Source organism: Mus caroli, chromosome X, assembly GCF_900094665.2.
Source record: "Mus caroli chromosome X, CAROLI_EIJ_v1.1, whole genome shotgun sequence".
Lineage (NCBI taxonomy): Eukaryota > Metazoa > Chordata > Mammalia > Rodentia > Muridae > Mus > Mus caroli.
This window is the reverse complement of record NC_034589.1, coordinates 74837355-74853131: the sequence shown is the minus strand read 5'-3', so window position 1 is coordinate 74853131 and position 15777 is coordinate 74837355. Positions and strand designations below refer to the sequence as shown.

The 15777-nt window shown below is 33.0% G+C and overlaps 1 protein-coding gene across 1 annotated transcript in view; it reads left to right on the top strand.

Annotated features, from left to right (window-relative positions):
- The window catches only part of Cfap47 (cilia and flagella associated protein 47), a 238201-nt gene that overhangs the window by 182965 nt on the left and 39459 nt on the right, over window positions 1–15777 (top strand). Inside the window, exons 54-57 of the mRNA XM_021153316.2 lie at window positions 1939–2050; window positions 4733–4837; window positions 5853–6009; window positions 10963–11061. Of these exons, the coding sequence (XP_021008975.2) occupies window positions 1939–2050; window positions 4733–4837; window positions 5853–6009; window positions 10963–11061 (473 nt within the window). The remainder of the gene's footprint in view (window positions 1–1938; window positions 2051–4732; window positions 4838–5852; window positions 6010–10962; window positions 11062–15777) is intronic.

The window sequence follows — 15777 nt, the reverse complement described above, 5'->3', positions numbered from 1 at the left end:
AAAAAAAAAAAACAATGTGAACATCAGAAACATCTGAAAAGTTGTCTTTCTATACTCAAACATAGTTAGAGTTGGTGCCACACCATAGGAACTAAATAACCCGATACAGCCTAAGCTGTAAATGCTGATCATATTTGAAGTAAATATTATAGAACAGAAGTCACATTGGATTAAAAGACCATGTTTTCCTATCTGACTTCAGTTTATCAAAGCTACATATTTTCCAAATTGCATTCAATATCAAATTCTGAGTTTCGTGTGTGTGTGTGTGTGTGTGTGTGTGTGTGTGTGTGTGTATCACTAGATATGTGTGTCTGTGTTCCATAACATTGTTAGGATCATTTGATTAATTTATTTTTTAATTGGATATTTTCTTTATTTACATTTCAAATGTTATCCTCTTTCCTAGTTTCCCCTCCGAAAATCCCCTATCATCTCTTGCCCTCCCCCTGCTCCCCAGCCCACCCACTCCCACTTCCTGGCCCACGAATTTCCCTATACTGGGGCATAGACCCTGCACAGGACCAAGGGCCTCTCCTCCCATTGATGACCAACTAGGCCATCCTCTGCTACATATGTAGCTAGAGCCATGAGTCTCTCCGTGTGTTTGCTTTGATTGGCGTTTTAGTCCCAGGGAGCTCTGGGGTTACTGATTAGTTCATATTGTTGTTCCTCCTAGGGGGCTGCAAACCCCTTCAGCTCCTTGGGTACTTTCTCTAGCTCCTTCATTGGGGACCCTATGCTTCATCCAATGGACTACTGTGAGCATTCACTTCTGTATTTGTCAGGTACAGGCAGAGCCTCTCAGGAGACAGCTATATATCAGTCTCCTGTCAGCAAGCTCTTGTTGGCATCTGCAATACTGTCTGGGTTTGGTGGTTGTATATGGGATGGATTTGCAGGTGGAGCAGTTTCAGAATTGTCATGCCTTCAGTCTCTGCTCTGAACTTTGTCTCTGAAACTCCTTCCATGGGTGTTTTTCCCTCTTCTGAGAAGAATTGAAGTGTCCACACTTTGGTCTTCCTCCTCCTTGAGTTTCATATGTTTTGCAAATTGTATCTTGGGTATTCTGAGCTTCTGGGCTAATATTCACTTATCAGTGAGTGTATATCATGTGTGTTCTTTTGTGATTGGGTTATCTCACTTGGGATGATATCCTCCAGATCCATCCATTTTTCTAAGAATTTCATGAATTCCTTGTTTTTAATAGCTGAGTAGTACTCCATTGTGTAAATGTACCACATTTTCTGTATTCACTCCTCTGTTGAAGGGCATCTGGGTTGTTTCCAGCTTCTGGCTTTTATATATAAGGCTGCTATGAACATAGTGGAGCATGTGTCCTTATTACAAGTTGGAGCATCTTCTGCGTATATGCCCAGGAGGGGTATTGTGGGATCCTCCAGTAGTACTATGTCCAATTTTCTGAGGAACCACCACACTGATTTCTAGAGTGGTTATAGCAGCTTGCAATCACACCAGCAATGGAGTAGTGTTCCTCTTCCTCCACATCCTCACCAGCATCTGCTGTCACCTGAATTTGTGATCTTAGCCATTCTGACTGCTATGAGGTGGACTCTCAGGGTTGTTTTGATTTGCATTTTCCTGATGATTAAGGATATTGAACATTTTTCTTAGGTGTTTCTCAGCCATTCAGTATTCCTCAGTTGAAAATTCTTGGTTTATCTCTGATTAATTTCTATAGATGACAGATGAGTAGCATTTTATAATTCCCTCATTGTGGAACATTATTTTTAATTTGTATTGACATGTATTTATTTTACAATCAAATTAGATATTGTTTCTCACAAACATATGCAAATATTATGCAATAATGTAGGTTTTTAAGGGTGATAAAATTCAGTTAAAAATGAAAAATCTTATGATATCATTGATAAGTTTAAACATCACCAAATTTGCTACTTTTGATTTTCCTCCTAGCAACATCATTCAAACCCTTCCTTTATATAATCCTACGCATGAAACTTTAGAATTGAGAATAAGGAACAGTAATCCTATAAATTTTGTCATCGAGCTTAACAGAAAATTACCAGTAAGTACATTCAGAAATCCATTAAACTGATTTCTACAACAGCATTTTCTAATTCTACTTTTAGAATTCTAATGAAATATTATCATTAGAATCATTAATAATAATTTAAATTTTGATGTTTAAAAAGTTATATTCTATTCTCTTTTATACTTGCTCATGAATTGTAATTTATTTAACAATCTCATTTTGATATAGTATTGAAATTATATATGTAAATTATAGTCAATACACTGGTTGTATTTTGTCTTTTTCAGCCATTTTATCAATCAGATTTTATAATGGTCTCTGAGTAATATAATTTTATCTGAACAGCTATTGTATAGCTAAAAACAAGTGTTTTAAAACCGTTGTGAGTTTCTAGCCCTGCCCCTATCTACACTTTCAGATTCTTAGAAAGTTCTTGCTCATCTTCTGCTCATGTCTATCCCATTGTCTCATTTTGGGATCATGAAGAATATGATTAAGTTAATGAGCCTAAATCATTTTTGGTTTCCCTAAGGTACACAAGAAGTTAAGTTTTAACAAGTAATCACATTTACAACCTACCAGACACCAATTATATACAGTAAATTTCACCCCATATCCATTTCAAGTAAACTTCAGTATGATAATTTTAAGACAGGCATGGTTGTGTGCTTACATTTCTAATCATAGCTACTCTGGCTACTCATGAGGCTGACAAAAAAGGCTAGATGGAGTGAGCTGAGGAATAATAATAATATAGAAAAATTAGAACTATTTCCAAAAAATAAATAATTACAGTGGTTTCTTTTTATCAAAGAACCTCTTCTGGACCTCTGCCGGCACATATTTCTAAATAAAAGCCTTTACTCTTTAGAGTTTAAAGGCTGTTGAACAAGAAGACACTTTTTTGTCTTTATACCTTAATATTTGTCTCTTGGTGCCAACTGAGATGTGGTTTATGAGGCTTGGAAAAACAATAAGGGAATATAACATAAATTATACATTAGGCTTCCTGAGATTTTAAATAAGAGGACTTAAAGGGAGGGGTTAGTTAATGGAGCATATTATCAAAGTACTTTTTATATATGTATGAAATTATAAATAAAATAAATTTTCTGCATGAGAAGTTAAGGTGTATATGTTTATCTATAATTATACTAACATATATAAAATAATTAGTACTCAATTTAACAATTAAGCAGTGAATCAAATTTAAAAATCACTGCTTGCTATATTTAGTTTATATGTACACATTAATATTTAAAAATATATTAGAATTAACATGTTTAAATGTAGCCGGGCGGTGGTGGTGCACGCCTTTAATCCCAGCACTTGGGAGGCAGAGGCAGGTGGATTTCTGAGTTCGAGGCCAGCCTGGTCTACAAAGTGAGTTCCAGGACAGCCAGAGCTATACAGAAAAACCCTTTCTAAAAAAAAAAAAAAAAAAAAAACATGTTTAAATGTGTCACTTAATGGCATAAATAATTATAAAGCATATAGAGTTCATTGAATAGTTTGCCTGTACTTTAAATTCCTCATTAAAAGTAGAGTTCTTACACTATATATATATATATATATATATATATATATATATGTGTGTGTGTGTGTGTGTGTGTGTGTGTGCTTTTACAGAAGATGCAAATCTCGTGTCCTCAAAGCAACAAAGACAGTATATTGAATAATTGTATAATTAAAAATACAGGCATTTTATTCCTTTATCCATGGCTTTAGACTCCATTTTTCTTTTACTAATTTATCGATCATTATTAGGCATTAAACTTAAAAAGGCTAATATTAGCAATAACCCAAATATTATATATGAGGCAAAGCTGTTATATATAAGCATAATTAACCAATTGATAATAGATACAATAACACATGAAAATCATAAAAATGTTTTATTTTCAAATTCCTGAATTATATTGTTTACAACTTTTATTTAAATAATATTTATTAAATTTTTTGTGTTTCATAACTACTATCAGAGATTATTAAACACCAAGTGCTACATTTTACAAGAATTGATTGCTGCTATTGGATTGTAATTTTGCTTCATTGTGCTTGAAGTTCATTTTTCACTCTACCTTAGTGTAAAATGTCTTTGTCATGCACTGTGTTGCTGCTATTCCATATCCACTGGTATTACAAATTGTAGTATCCCCAGTGTAATATGTTAATTATATATGATACTCAAGTTTTCTGTACATTTTAATTTAATCATTGTTTCCTTTTATTATCCCTAAAAAAGAATTGAAACATTATTTTACACACCACCAACTAGTACCATGAATATAGCAGGATGAAGTGAAAAAATTATAAAAATTATACTGATGTTTATCAAGAGTTCATTTGTTTTAACAATGACAAAGTTATGTTAGGTTCCTATAGGTACTTGGCCTGTGCCATAGGATGTTCAAAAGCTATAAATTCCTAAATAAAGTACCTATTTCCATGGTAATCCTGACATCTTAATACATAGTGAGTAAGTCTTGCATGATCATTGTCTAGAGAAAGAATGTGGTCTGAGAACTACCATAACAAATCGTACTCATCACATCCTGTATAACCAATATTTGTAGAATGGGTATACAAAACAAATTTTTGTAACTCCTAAAATTTATCATGCAAACCCAAGCCATTCATAGATTTGGCACACAAACATTCCACCTCAAAAAAGTATTGATTTTTTGATTTTCTTGTCTTTCTGAATTCTCACAGTTGGTCCTCCTACCCCACTCTACCACAGAGCTCTCTGTTTACTTTCATCCATCCAGACTTGGGAGACATGGTCATGAAACATGCATTAACTTCTATTGTACTCAGGTATGATTAGTATGTTCCCAGACAAAGCTAATTTAATGGATTTCACAAAAAGTACATATGTAAGTTCAGTTCATCTTTTTGTATCTTTTGCAAATAAGCCACTTTCATTGCAAATCATTAAAGAAATATTTTAAAGTACAGTAGTATATTACTGATCTGTAAACAGCTAATAAGATATGCTGTAGTCTTTAAACCTAGAAGTAGAACAATAAGTTCTTTCTCAGGTGTGAGATAAAATAAAACAAACAAACAAAATACTCATTTTAACATTTCCTAAACCAGCTGAACACTCAGCAATATTCCAATCAGTCTAAGTGCTCACTGTCTACATGCTGAAAATCTCCAGTTTTCAGTGGTTAAATTTGAACCAATAATTCATCTCTTCACCTGCTAAGTCCAGACCTTTTAACTTTTCCAATCTTTCTTTCTAACCTTTGTGCCCTTTATGCCCCTTGTTATCCCCGAATGACCTACATCTTTTTTATTTATTCATCACATTGACATCTTTTGCAAGTAAAAGCAGTTCATAAAATTTTAATTGAATGAACTTCTGTATGAACAATATATATTATGTGTGCCCAAGTATCTAAAGAACAAATTTTAAAATAAGCTTTATAATTTATTTTTGAAGCATAAATATTTGAAATATCTCATAACCTTTGTGGAAATTTTTATATAAATTTCTCTTTCTTCCTGGATTTGCTTGATAGTATCTACCTGAACTGACATGTACAACTGGATGAATAACTGAAAATGAGATAAGGGCAGTAGTAGTCATATAATATGTGTACATATGATATAAAAGTAGAATCAAAACTATTTAGGGAGATAAAAAGTAACAACAAAAGGGAATGGGGAATAAGAAAGTCAGTGGTAATAGTGCATGCAGGGGAATATGCTTACTTATATGAAAATGTCAGTATGTGATTCATACATTGGACAGAACAATAAAAGTTTTTATAAATCTTGAAAGTCAAATATATGTTCAACTATGGTTGTTTCTTTTTTAAAACAGTTTAAAGAATGGAAATTCTACCTGTTTGGAGTAGGACTATACCCCAAGCCTATAGAAACGAAAAGAGTAACCACTATTCTTGGTCTTCAGGCATCTGCCATGATACATTTCAGAAATCCTACCAATGAAGATGTTTCTGTTGATCTCATATTAACAAGTATGCTATTTTTCTTAAACTTTATAGATATGTCTTTTTTCATTAGAAAATAAAACCATCTTATCAAATAAAAGCATATAAATAAGAGGTAAGATATGTTTGCTAAAACACACCTCTTAAGTTGATATGAGTTAGTTGATATATAAGATTCTTATGAAAATTTTCAAATATTCCAGTTCTTATTATGCAAAAGTTTATAGAAATTCTAGTGACACCTTGTTAGGGATTCTGAGATCTTCCTGTCCAAAATCTCAAAAGGAAGTATTCTACCCTTGGCACTAGAGGTTTTGTTTAATAACCCACTACATATGGAAGGATATATCGATAAGTAGGCATAATACATAGATAGACAGACAAACAGACAGACAGACAGACAAGAAGTATTTCACACTTGGCACTAGAGATTTTGTTTAATAACCTACTGCACATGGATGGATTGATTGATGGATGGATGGATGGATGGACGGATTTACAATATAGCAGATATTCTTCTAACATATTCTTTTCTTCTCTTCTATTCCCTCTACCCATCTCCCTGCTTGCAATTTTCCACCCCATTTATTCCACCTCTCCATTTTCATATTTCCTGTTTGCTACCATACCTCTTCCCTTAAAGACTTTTCTTCCCTAAAACCACTAATAGCCTCATTCTAGTTTCTTGAGTTCTACCGTTATTCCAGGTTTAACACACAAAACTATAAGCTTCAATGTAGAACCTACATGGGAAGCATGCTTCATTTATCGCAGAAAAGTTGAGAGTTTTCAAGAGAATCTGTGCTTCTTGCATTCATAAATTTGATTTTGCAGCATTTTAAAGTCTAAATCCAGAAATATTTGTAGGCATTGTATACAGACAGAGAGAGTAGATTAGAGTCAAGAAGCTCGGTTCCAGGAAGTTGAAGCCAGTTACAGTAGAAAAGTCAGTGACATTAGTATATGGAAATCATGTGGTACATTCTTCAAATTTCTCCCACATCTGAGAAAAATATTGGTACTTTAAGGAGCATAACCATTTCATGCAGTTATTTTGTTTCTAAGTAACTATAATATGTTGTATAAAATAAATGTTTCTAAAGGCATTTTATGTTATTGACACATTTTATTTCAGATCTGTATTTAGCTATGCCCAAATTAAAATTGTTCTGTACTTAAGTATTTGACTGTAGTATATGACTCAGAAATTGAAAACATTTTTAATACTCACACACACATTTACAAGGGAATAATTCATGAGTATTTATGGCTTCACTAAAATACAAATCCTCGTTGTCTTCTGAAATTTACACATGAGAATGTGAACCTAACTTTAACATGTTGCTTGGTTAATATATTTTGTTCACTTGAAATTGAATAGTTGATATGCAATTATATTTAGACTAAGTTAAACACTTTCATCATCGGTTATTCAGACATAACCTGTGACTAATTCTTTACTAAGCATTTCACCTGCACTTTTTTCAAGCTATTTTAAGACAGAAAATATTAGACTAGTGCTAATTTGGGTGCCCATTCAATTGCCAACAACACAATTTTTCTAATTGCTTCCTTTGACTAAAATAGCTTTTTCTGCCCACTCAGGGTAAGTTGATGGTCAGTCAATCTATGGATGCCAGGAAATAGTGGATAAATATCAGTCCATATATCCCTGTTCCTGCACTGTGTATTCATTGTAGGTCCATAGTTCCCTATGTAATTTGAAACTTAATCCCCTGAAGCCATGAGTTAAGTAATAGTATACTAGTCATAGATTTGTTTCCTTTTTGTTTCTGACTTCTGAACTCCCCAAGACCACTTCTCAAATAACAATTTCCAAGAAAACTCTAAAACAGGAATCCCATAACATATTCATTATATTCAGTTGTAAACATTAAATGCTTAAGGGACTTGTTTTTGATCACAGTACCATTAGGAGCCATTAAATGGAGGAGTGGGAAAGAAAGCCTGAGTCTCCAAAGGCAAATCCTTAAGGATCTTTGCATATAGCTTCTCAGTGGGCAGAACTACTTCCCTAAATCTACAAAACAAAAGGCTTGATTGAGGAAGTACTAAAGAGTAACTGAATAGACTTAGATGTTTTCTTTTCTGAGAACTCTGAAGTCTCTTCAGGAAGTAACTTGAAGGAGCCCCAAATCTCTGTACTTTCTACACCTTCTACCTGTTACACTAAGAAATTTATTGAGTCAACTTCACTCTCTGGGTATTTCATATACTTATGAGTTCAGATGACATAGAAATGTTCATCATGATTTGTTGGAGATGTTATTGAAAACATTTCATAGAATACTGCATGTGACTGTTTATAAAATTTGAGAAACTGTTGTCAGTTATTTATATCAGGAAGACACTTTTTTGACCTATGAAGCCTGATTGTCACTTTATAGTTCTCTATATTTTATAATTTTCTCTCTAATTACAATAGAAAGAAGATAGGCTTTTGAAAGAGAGCTTTCAGTTAAGAATTATGGAAGTCAAGCTATAGAAAATAAATGATTCAAGGGTCAATGCATATATTACTCTATGATAATTCAAAACGTAGCTACAGAGGATATGGCCAAAATACTCTTAGGATTAGTGAAAATTCTCTAATGCAGATCACCAATGAGTATTTTTGAGACATAAAAATTTCTGGAAAAATTTAAATGGTCTAGGAACTTAGGATTTGTTACAAATCCATTATGCCCCACCCTAGAGCCCCGTGAATTCGTGACTATGTTAAATTTTGCAGACAACTGTTAAAATTAACTATTTTTCAGTTGTAGAAATCAGCCTTAGAAATTGTTCAAAAGTGGCACTAGAGAGATGGCTCAGTAGTTAAGAGTTTCAGAGTACCTCAGTTCAATTCCCAGGAACTACCAATCAGTTCACACCTGTCTATAACTCCAACTCCAAGGCTTTGACACTCTCACACAGATATGCTTGCAGGCAAAATGCTAATGTGTGCAAAGTAAAAATAAATTTTAAAAAGATATTTTCAGAGGTATACAATGCCTAAATTGACCAGGATCTTGAGCTGATCATGTCAAGATGTCTTCTTCAGGATCACCTGAATGTCAGTCCTGGGTGGCTCGTGTAAATCCCAGTCTTAAGGCAATAAATAAGAGTACCCTATGCCAGATTCCTTTCGTCCTTTGGATGCCAGGTGAAAAGGAGGAGAGGCCTTTACTCTATCAAAGGCCTCTAAGCAATGTTCCTTAATGCCACTGCTTTCTTGTTGTGTCAGCTCTTCTGACACCTTGGTTTTCCATTCTGCCATCAGTTGGGGACTTTACCTAATCCACACATGTTAGGGAATCCTTTATGGACCTTGCTTGGCTTAGACATATATGTCTGCTGAATGGTAGGTGCCCATGGATTCAGTTTTAACAATCACTTTATTCATTAGTAATTATGTCCTTGTCTTCAAACTCTTTCTCCCAAATGTCTATCCTGTTGATAATTAAGGAAATGGAGAGTAACTACATAAGGATATAACAGTATGAATTGAAACATTAGAAACCAGGGCAGGTCTTAAAGATATAGATAGTACTAATTTAGGGGCAATAGATGTTTAGGGTCAATAGATGTTGGTTCCCTTGCTCCTATCACCACTTCCTTAGGTTCAAATATCAATAGATACTGGTTCACTTGCTTCTAACACCAATTCCAGACCTGCTCATTTATGAACTTTTTAGTATCAGAACTTCCTTTAATTGGTAGTGTTATTCTTTCCAAAGTGAGTGTTTTCACTTGTCATGGATGCTGGTAATACAGGAGTTAAATATAGTTATTCACTATTGATCTATTGTGGCCTGAAAACTATTGCATAAACATCTTGAAACTATATCACATATGGATAACAAATACACTTATCTCTCATTTGTTGTTCTATTCTTTCTGTGGAATTTTATATAATAATGTATCTAAAAAGTTGTATAAATGAATGAAGCAATAAATTATATCTACAAATTAGCATTTTATTGTTTCTTACAGAAATGGCTATTCTCTGAATATTATGCAGTTTTCTGTATATAAATTTAAATGTAAGAATAGGGATTTAGTTAAAATCTTTAAATAAGATTAGACTGTGCTTCAGTCAATAGTGTAGGAGAAACAACACTGAGGGTAAAATGTTACATTCACATTTTATATATTTGAAGAAAACTAGTATTTTGAGATTTATGACTGGAAAATTATAGCATCCAACAAAAGAACTTTGATGTTCAATTTAGTTGCATTGTCTGCCTTTGCTTTGTTTATAATAAAAAGCTAACACTTTTATATACTGTAAAGTAAAATAGAACAATTGTTTTATCCACTTTTAGATGAATAATCTAAGGCTCTACTTGCTTATAATCACTTTAATTATCTTTACTTAATGTTTACATACCTTTATATTTATAACTTTTTATTCTGATTTATTAGTTCTAGTTAAGGTCTTGTCATCATGAGCTATTCCAATACAGTTTGCCATTAGACTGCACTTTTAAAACACTGATAGTTACATAATGAACTCAAAGCATTTTTGAGTCATGTACTTCTATGATTAAAAATTTTTCAGCATTCCCTTCCAATTATGTATATATTGAATTTTTGCCACCCTATGCATTTATATAGATATTAGTATGTGCTTGTTTGCACTGGGGTTTAATTTCATAATTAATATTGCATAAAATAGATATATACATAGTATACATTAAGTGCTATAATCCATTTTAGATGGATAGATTCTCCATATCTGTTATTTGAGTACTTAAAATTAAAACTTCACTAAGTTGTGAATGTATTTTGAAATATTTTAGTACTACATAGGAAACCAATTCTAATGTTGAGTATGTTTTTCAACTTTATGTCAAAACCTACTTTGAAACATACTCATCTAAGTCTCAAAGGGACTTAATTTAATTTCCATTTCCATAGAATTTTATCTTCTCAAGTGTGATACTGAATTGTAATATCTCTTTGTTTCTTAATTAGATAAAGAACAGCCCAAGGGTCTTGCAATTGACCAATGCTGGAAGACCTTCCTCCATGAGAATGCTGCCTTTCGGTTTAGCTCTCTGAGAAGAACACATGGTACAGAATTTCTTTCTCACATTCTGCACATTGCTACATTTAGAAGATGTTCTGTTCTTAATAGCTAAGTCCATTGTGTAAATGAACCACATTTCATTTATCTATTCTTCAGTTGAGTAACACCTAGGTTGTTTTCAATTACTAGCTATTATGAATAAAGCTGCTGTAAACATAAGAACACCATAAGAAGATCTACCTTGGCCCACAAAGACCAAAGGGCATACATGAGATGGGCCTAGTTCCCCTACACATATGTACCAGATGTGCAGCATGGTCTCCATGTGGGTTTCCTAACAAGTGGAACAAGGGCTGTCTCTGACACTGTTGCTTCCTTTTGGATCTCTTTCCCCTGGGCTGCCTTGTCCGGCCTCAATAGGACAGGATGCAGCTAGTTCTGCTATAACTTGATGTGCCAGGGCTGATTGGTATCCATGGCATGGGGCTTTCCTTCTCAGAGGAGAAGGAGAAAGGAAAATGGAAGAGGAGGAGGGCTGCAATTAGGATATAAAATAAGTAAGCAAATAAATTAAGGGAAAGCTTTTTAAGTTGTTCAGTATATACATTTATCCTGTTTTTGAAACTTCAGTTTTTCAATATCATACCAATAAAAAGAGGAATTAGTCCAGGGAAATTTTAGGAGCTTGTAAAGTGTTAAAAGTCCTCATGAAATCATGAAAAATTATTTCAACTTTGTAGACTGTTTACTTGCAGATTTATTTTAATGTATAAACATAGCACTTCCAAATATCATTCTCACCAATATACAATCAAATAGGAAAAAATTTTAACTTTTAATAAGTTAAAAGTTAAAAATGTATGTTATTGCCTGAAGGTAGAGCTTTTCAAGAAAGAACTGATATAGCCAGTTCACAAATTCAAAATTCATAAATTTGATACAATGTCATGGATGATGATGATTACTTTCACTGAATTGAGAAAACGGAAATTTAGAAAACATTAAACAGAATTCAGTGAACTTCTTGTCTCTGCCCTGGAGGTCTTTCCTTTCTATTTCTTTATAATATTTCAAGGAGTATAAGCAACAGCCTTTAAAAGAGGGAGTAGAAATTGCTATAAAAATTAAAATATAGACCATTGAGATGACTCAGTAAACAAATGTACTTGCCACCAAGCCTGTTAACCGGAGTTCAAGCCCTAGGACACACATGGAAAACTATGATTTTCCAATTTTTTCCTCTAACCTCTACATACAGTTTGTGCTAGAGGGCACATACATGTGCACACAAACACAAAAAAATATGGAAAAACAGAAAGGTAAATAAACAATTTAAAGGTTTAAATACTTGCAGTAAAATCTATATCCAAGAAGATATTTAAAAAGTGGCCACAAGAATTTTTTTCCAGTTTTTCCCTTATTTTATACTTTAATAAAATTTATACGATCAAGCTTACTATAGTGAAATTGGGACAGTGTTTATAGAATAAAAATCATTGCCTAAAGTTTTGAAAAAATTATATACACACACACACACACATATATATATATATATATATATATGTATATATATACATATATATATATAAATTACCAGGGTATGATTGATATATGAACAAAGAAATTTGATATCATTTATAATAGAATAAAAATGGATCTATTCTCAAATATCAATGTTATATTTGTAGCAGTATTTAAATTCCTATAACTATATTTATTATTGTTTATTTATTTGTATTAATTTGTATTTATTATATTCAATTATATTTATTAACCATTTACTTGAAATTTTTCAATTGATTCTGCAGTGTTTTTACATTTTGAAATAAATTGAAAATTCACCTCCATTTGAATCTTTTCTGTATTTAGTAAGGAAATAATACAAGTATATAGGCAACTCTTTCATTTAGTCCTGTAGTTCATCCATATACTGCTTTCCTATGTAATGAAAATTCTATTTGATTACACATTCAGTTTGCCCATTTCTTTTTTTTAATGAATAATACCAGTCATTTTGTTGCTATTTTTCCAATATGACCTATCATACATTTGAATCTTACATTTTATTCCGTTGATACATGTTGCAGGATTTTTTTTTTGTTTTTTTTTTCATATTTTTTATTGGGTATTTATTTCATTTACATTTCCAATGCTATCCCAAAAGTCCCCCACACGCTCCCCCACCCACTCCCCTACCCACCCACTCCCACTTCTTGGCCCTGGCATTCCCCTGTACTGAGGCATATAAAGTTTGCACGACCAATGGGCCTCTCTTTCCACTGATGGCCAACTAGGCCATCTTCTGATTCATATACAGCTAGAGACAGGAGCTCCGGTGGCGGGGGGAGGGGTTTTGGTTAGTTCATATTGTTGTTCCACCTATAGGATTGCAGATCCCTTCAGCTCCTTGAGTACTTTCCCTAGCTCCTCTGTTGCAGGTTTTTAAGTACCATAAAAATATTATCAGCTATTTGAGAGTTTCATGTAAGTTTTGATCATAATAAACCCCCATCCTCCAACTCCTTCCAGATCCACACATCCTTTCCTGCCCACCCAACTAAACTTGACAGTATTTATCTTCATGTTGATGACCATTTTTTTAAAAAGACATTTACAATAGTGGTTATAAATGTGAATAAAGTTCAAGTTTACTGGACAAAAATGTAAGCTTGCAGTAGCAGCACTTTTAAAATAAAAGTAATATAGATAGCTATTTTATATAGTATTAATTTCTGTATAATATAGAAAATGGATTTTGTGTCTTAATTTTAAGCTTTCTAATTTTAAAAACAGAAAAAACATTATGGCTTGAATTGTTTTCATTGTCCTCTAATGGTTTTCAAGTTTCACCAGCTCTTCTGCTGTATTCCTTATTGACTTTTTTTTCTTTTCTGTTGTGAGTTGACTTTTAAGATAAACAATGAGTACTTGCCTGGGCAATGGTTTTGACATTTCAAAATGTGTCCCTTCCTACCCTATGCTTTAAGATCTCCAAAGCAGTTCATCTTCTAAAACTTTCTTGTTTGTTCTGATATTTAATATGGCTTGATATTAATGTCAGATTTTCCTGATTATTTAAGGACTGTGAACAAAAGGATGGTAGCACACATGTGAGCTTTGTGTCTCATGCTATTATTGGCATTTTTCACTAATTAAGACACTGTAGGAGCCAGCATGGTGGCACATGGCTTAAAGCCCAGCACTCATGAGTTAAAGGCAGGTGGAGCTCTGTGAATTTGAGCCAAGCCAAGGCTAGATAGAGAGACTGCCTTACTTAACACATTTCCTCTGGGAATACCATTATTTATCATACACTTGAGCCTTTTTTATTCTTAGGGTGGATAATATAATAAAATATAATTTTGTTGATTTTGATTTGTTTTATTAGCATACATTAAACATAATACCAGGCTTCATTGTAATATTTTCATCCATGTACATACTACTATCTCTTATTCCCCTTCCACTACCATTAATGCCTTTACTCTTAATTAGGTAGTCTTCCTTTTACTTTCATGTTCACTCCCCTGTCCTTTGAGTGACTCAGTGAGTTATAATCTCAAAAAAAAATTTTAAAAAAAGTGGGTGCCAGAGACAAATAAAATACAATCAGCATTTAAAATAACATGTGTCAGACAAAGTTTATTTTTAATGTAAGATTTCAGGAACTAATAAATGGTTCATAGGTAAAATTATTTTGCTAGTAGTGGTGTGACATGCATATTCTGCCATCAATTAATATAACTATATACAAGAGGTTTATATCGTAAGACACTTATTTTTTGTAATTTTTAAAATATGACATTTTGCACATCCTACTTCTGCTTAGCAATTTTCAAATGTTTATTACCAGTAGAAAGGGCATTGTTCCCATCTTCATAGCAACAGCAAAAAAAGTCATAAACATGCAGGTATAGTTCAGTGTTAGAATACTTGCTTAGCATGCTCAAGTCCTTTCAGCCTCCACATATAATATATACTAGCAGTATAAATATATGTTATGTAACAATATATAACATATATATATACATGCGCATATTAATTTTATAGGGCTTAAGATTGAGCACTTGTCTACATTAAGATGACTGGGAAGAAATCAGGACAAAAGTATTGAACATCCCTACAGTGTGGTTTCTGGGTGAGAGTTTCCTGAGATATAAATAAACAAATAAATAAATGACATTTAGAGAGAAAATAACAGTGGCAGCATTTTGGATAAATGAAATGTAATTTTGTAGTATCATTTTAATTTTAATTTTGAGAATCTTATAAGTAAATTTATGTTCTAAGCCAGTAAAGTTCAGTGTTAGAATACTTGCTTAGCATGCTCAAGTCCTTACCTTTGTCAACTTTCCTAATGCTATGATTCTTTAAGACGGTTGTTCATGTTGTGGTGCCCCCAACCAAAAATTTTTTCCACTGTTATTTCCTAACGGCAATTTTGCTATTATTGTGAATTTTAATGAAAATATCTGATATGCGATGCCAACAAGGTCTTAACCCATAGGCTGAGAATCACTGTTTTAGGATACCTATTACAATTTCTAGTACGTTCTTAACAAGAAAATTCCTGATTTATTCTTTTATATATATATTTTTTTAATTAGGTATTTTCCTCATTACATTTCCAATGCTATCCCAAAAGTCCTCCAAACCCTCCCCACCACTCCCCTACCCACCCACTCCCACTTTTTGGCCCTGGCATTCTCCTGTACTGGGGCATATAAAGTTTGCATGTCCAATGGGCCTCTCTTTCCAGT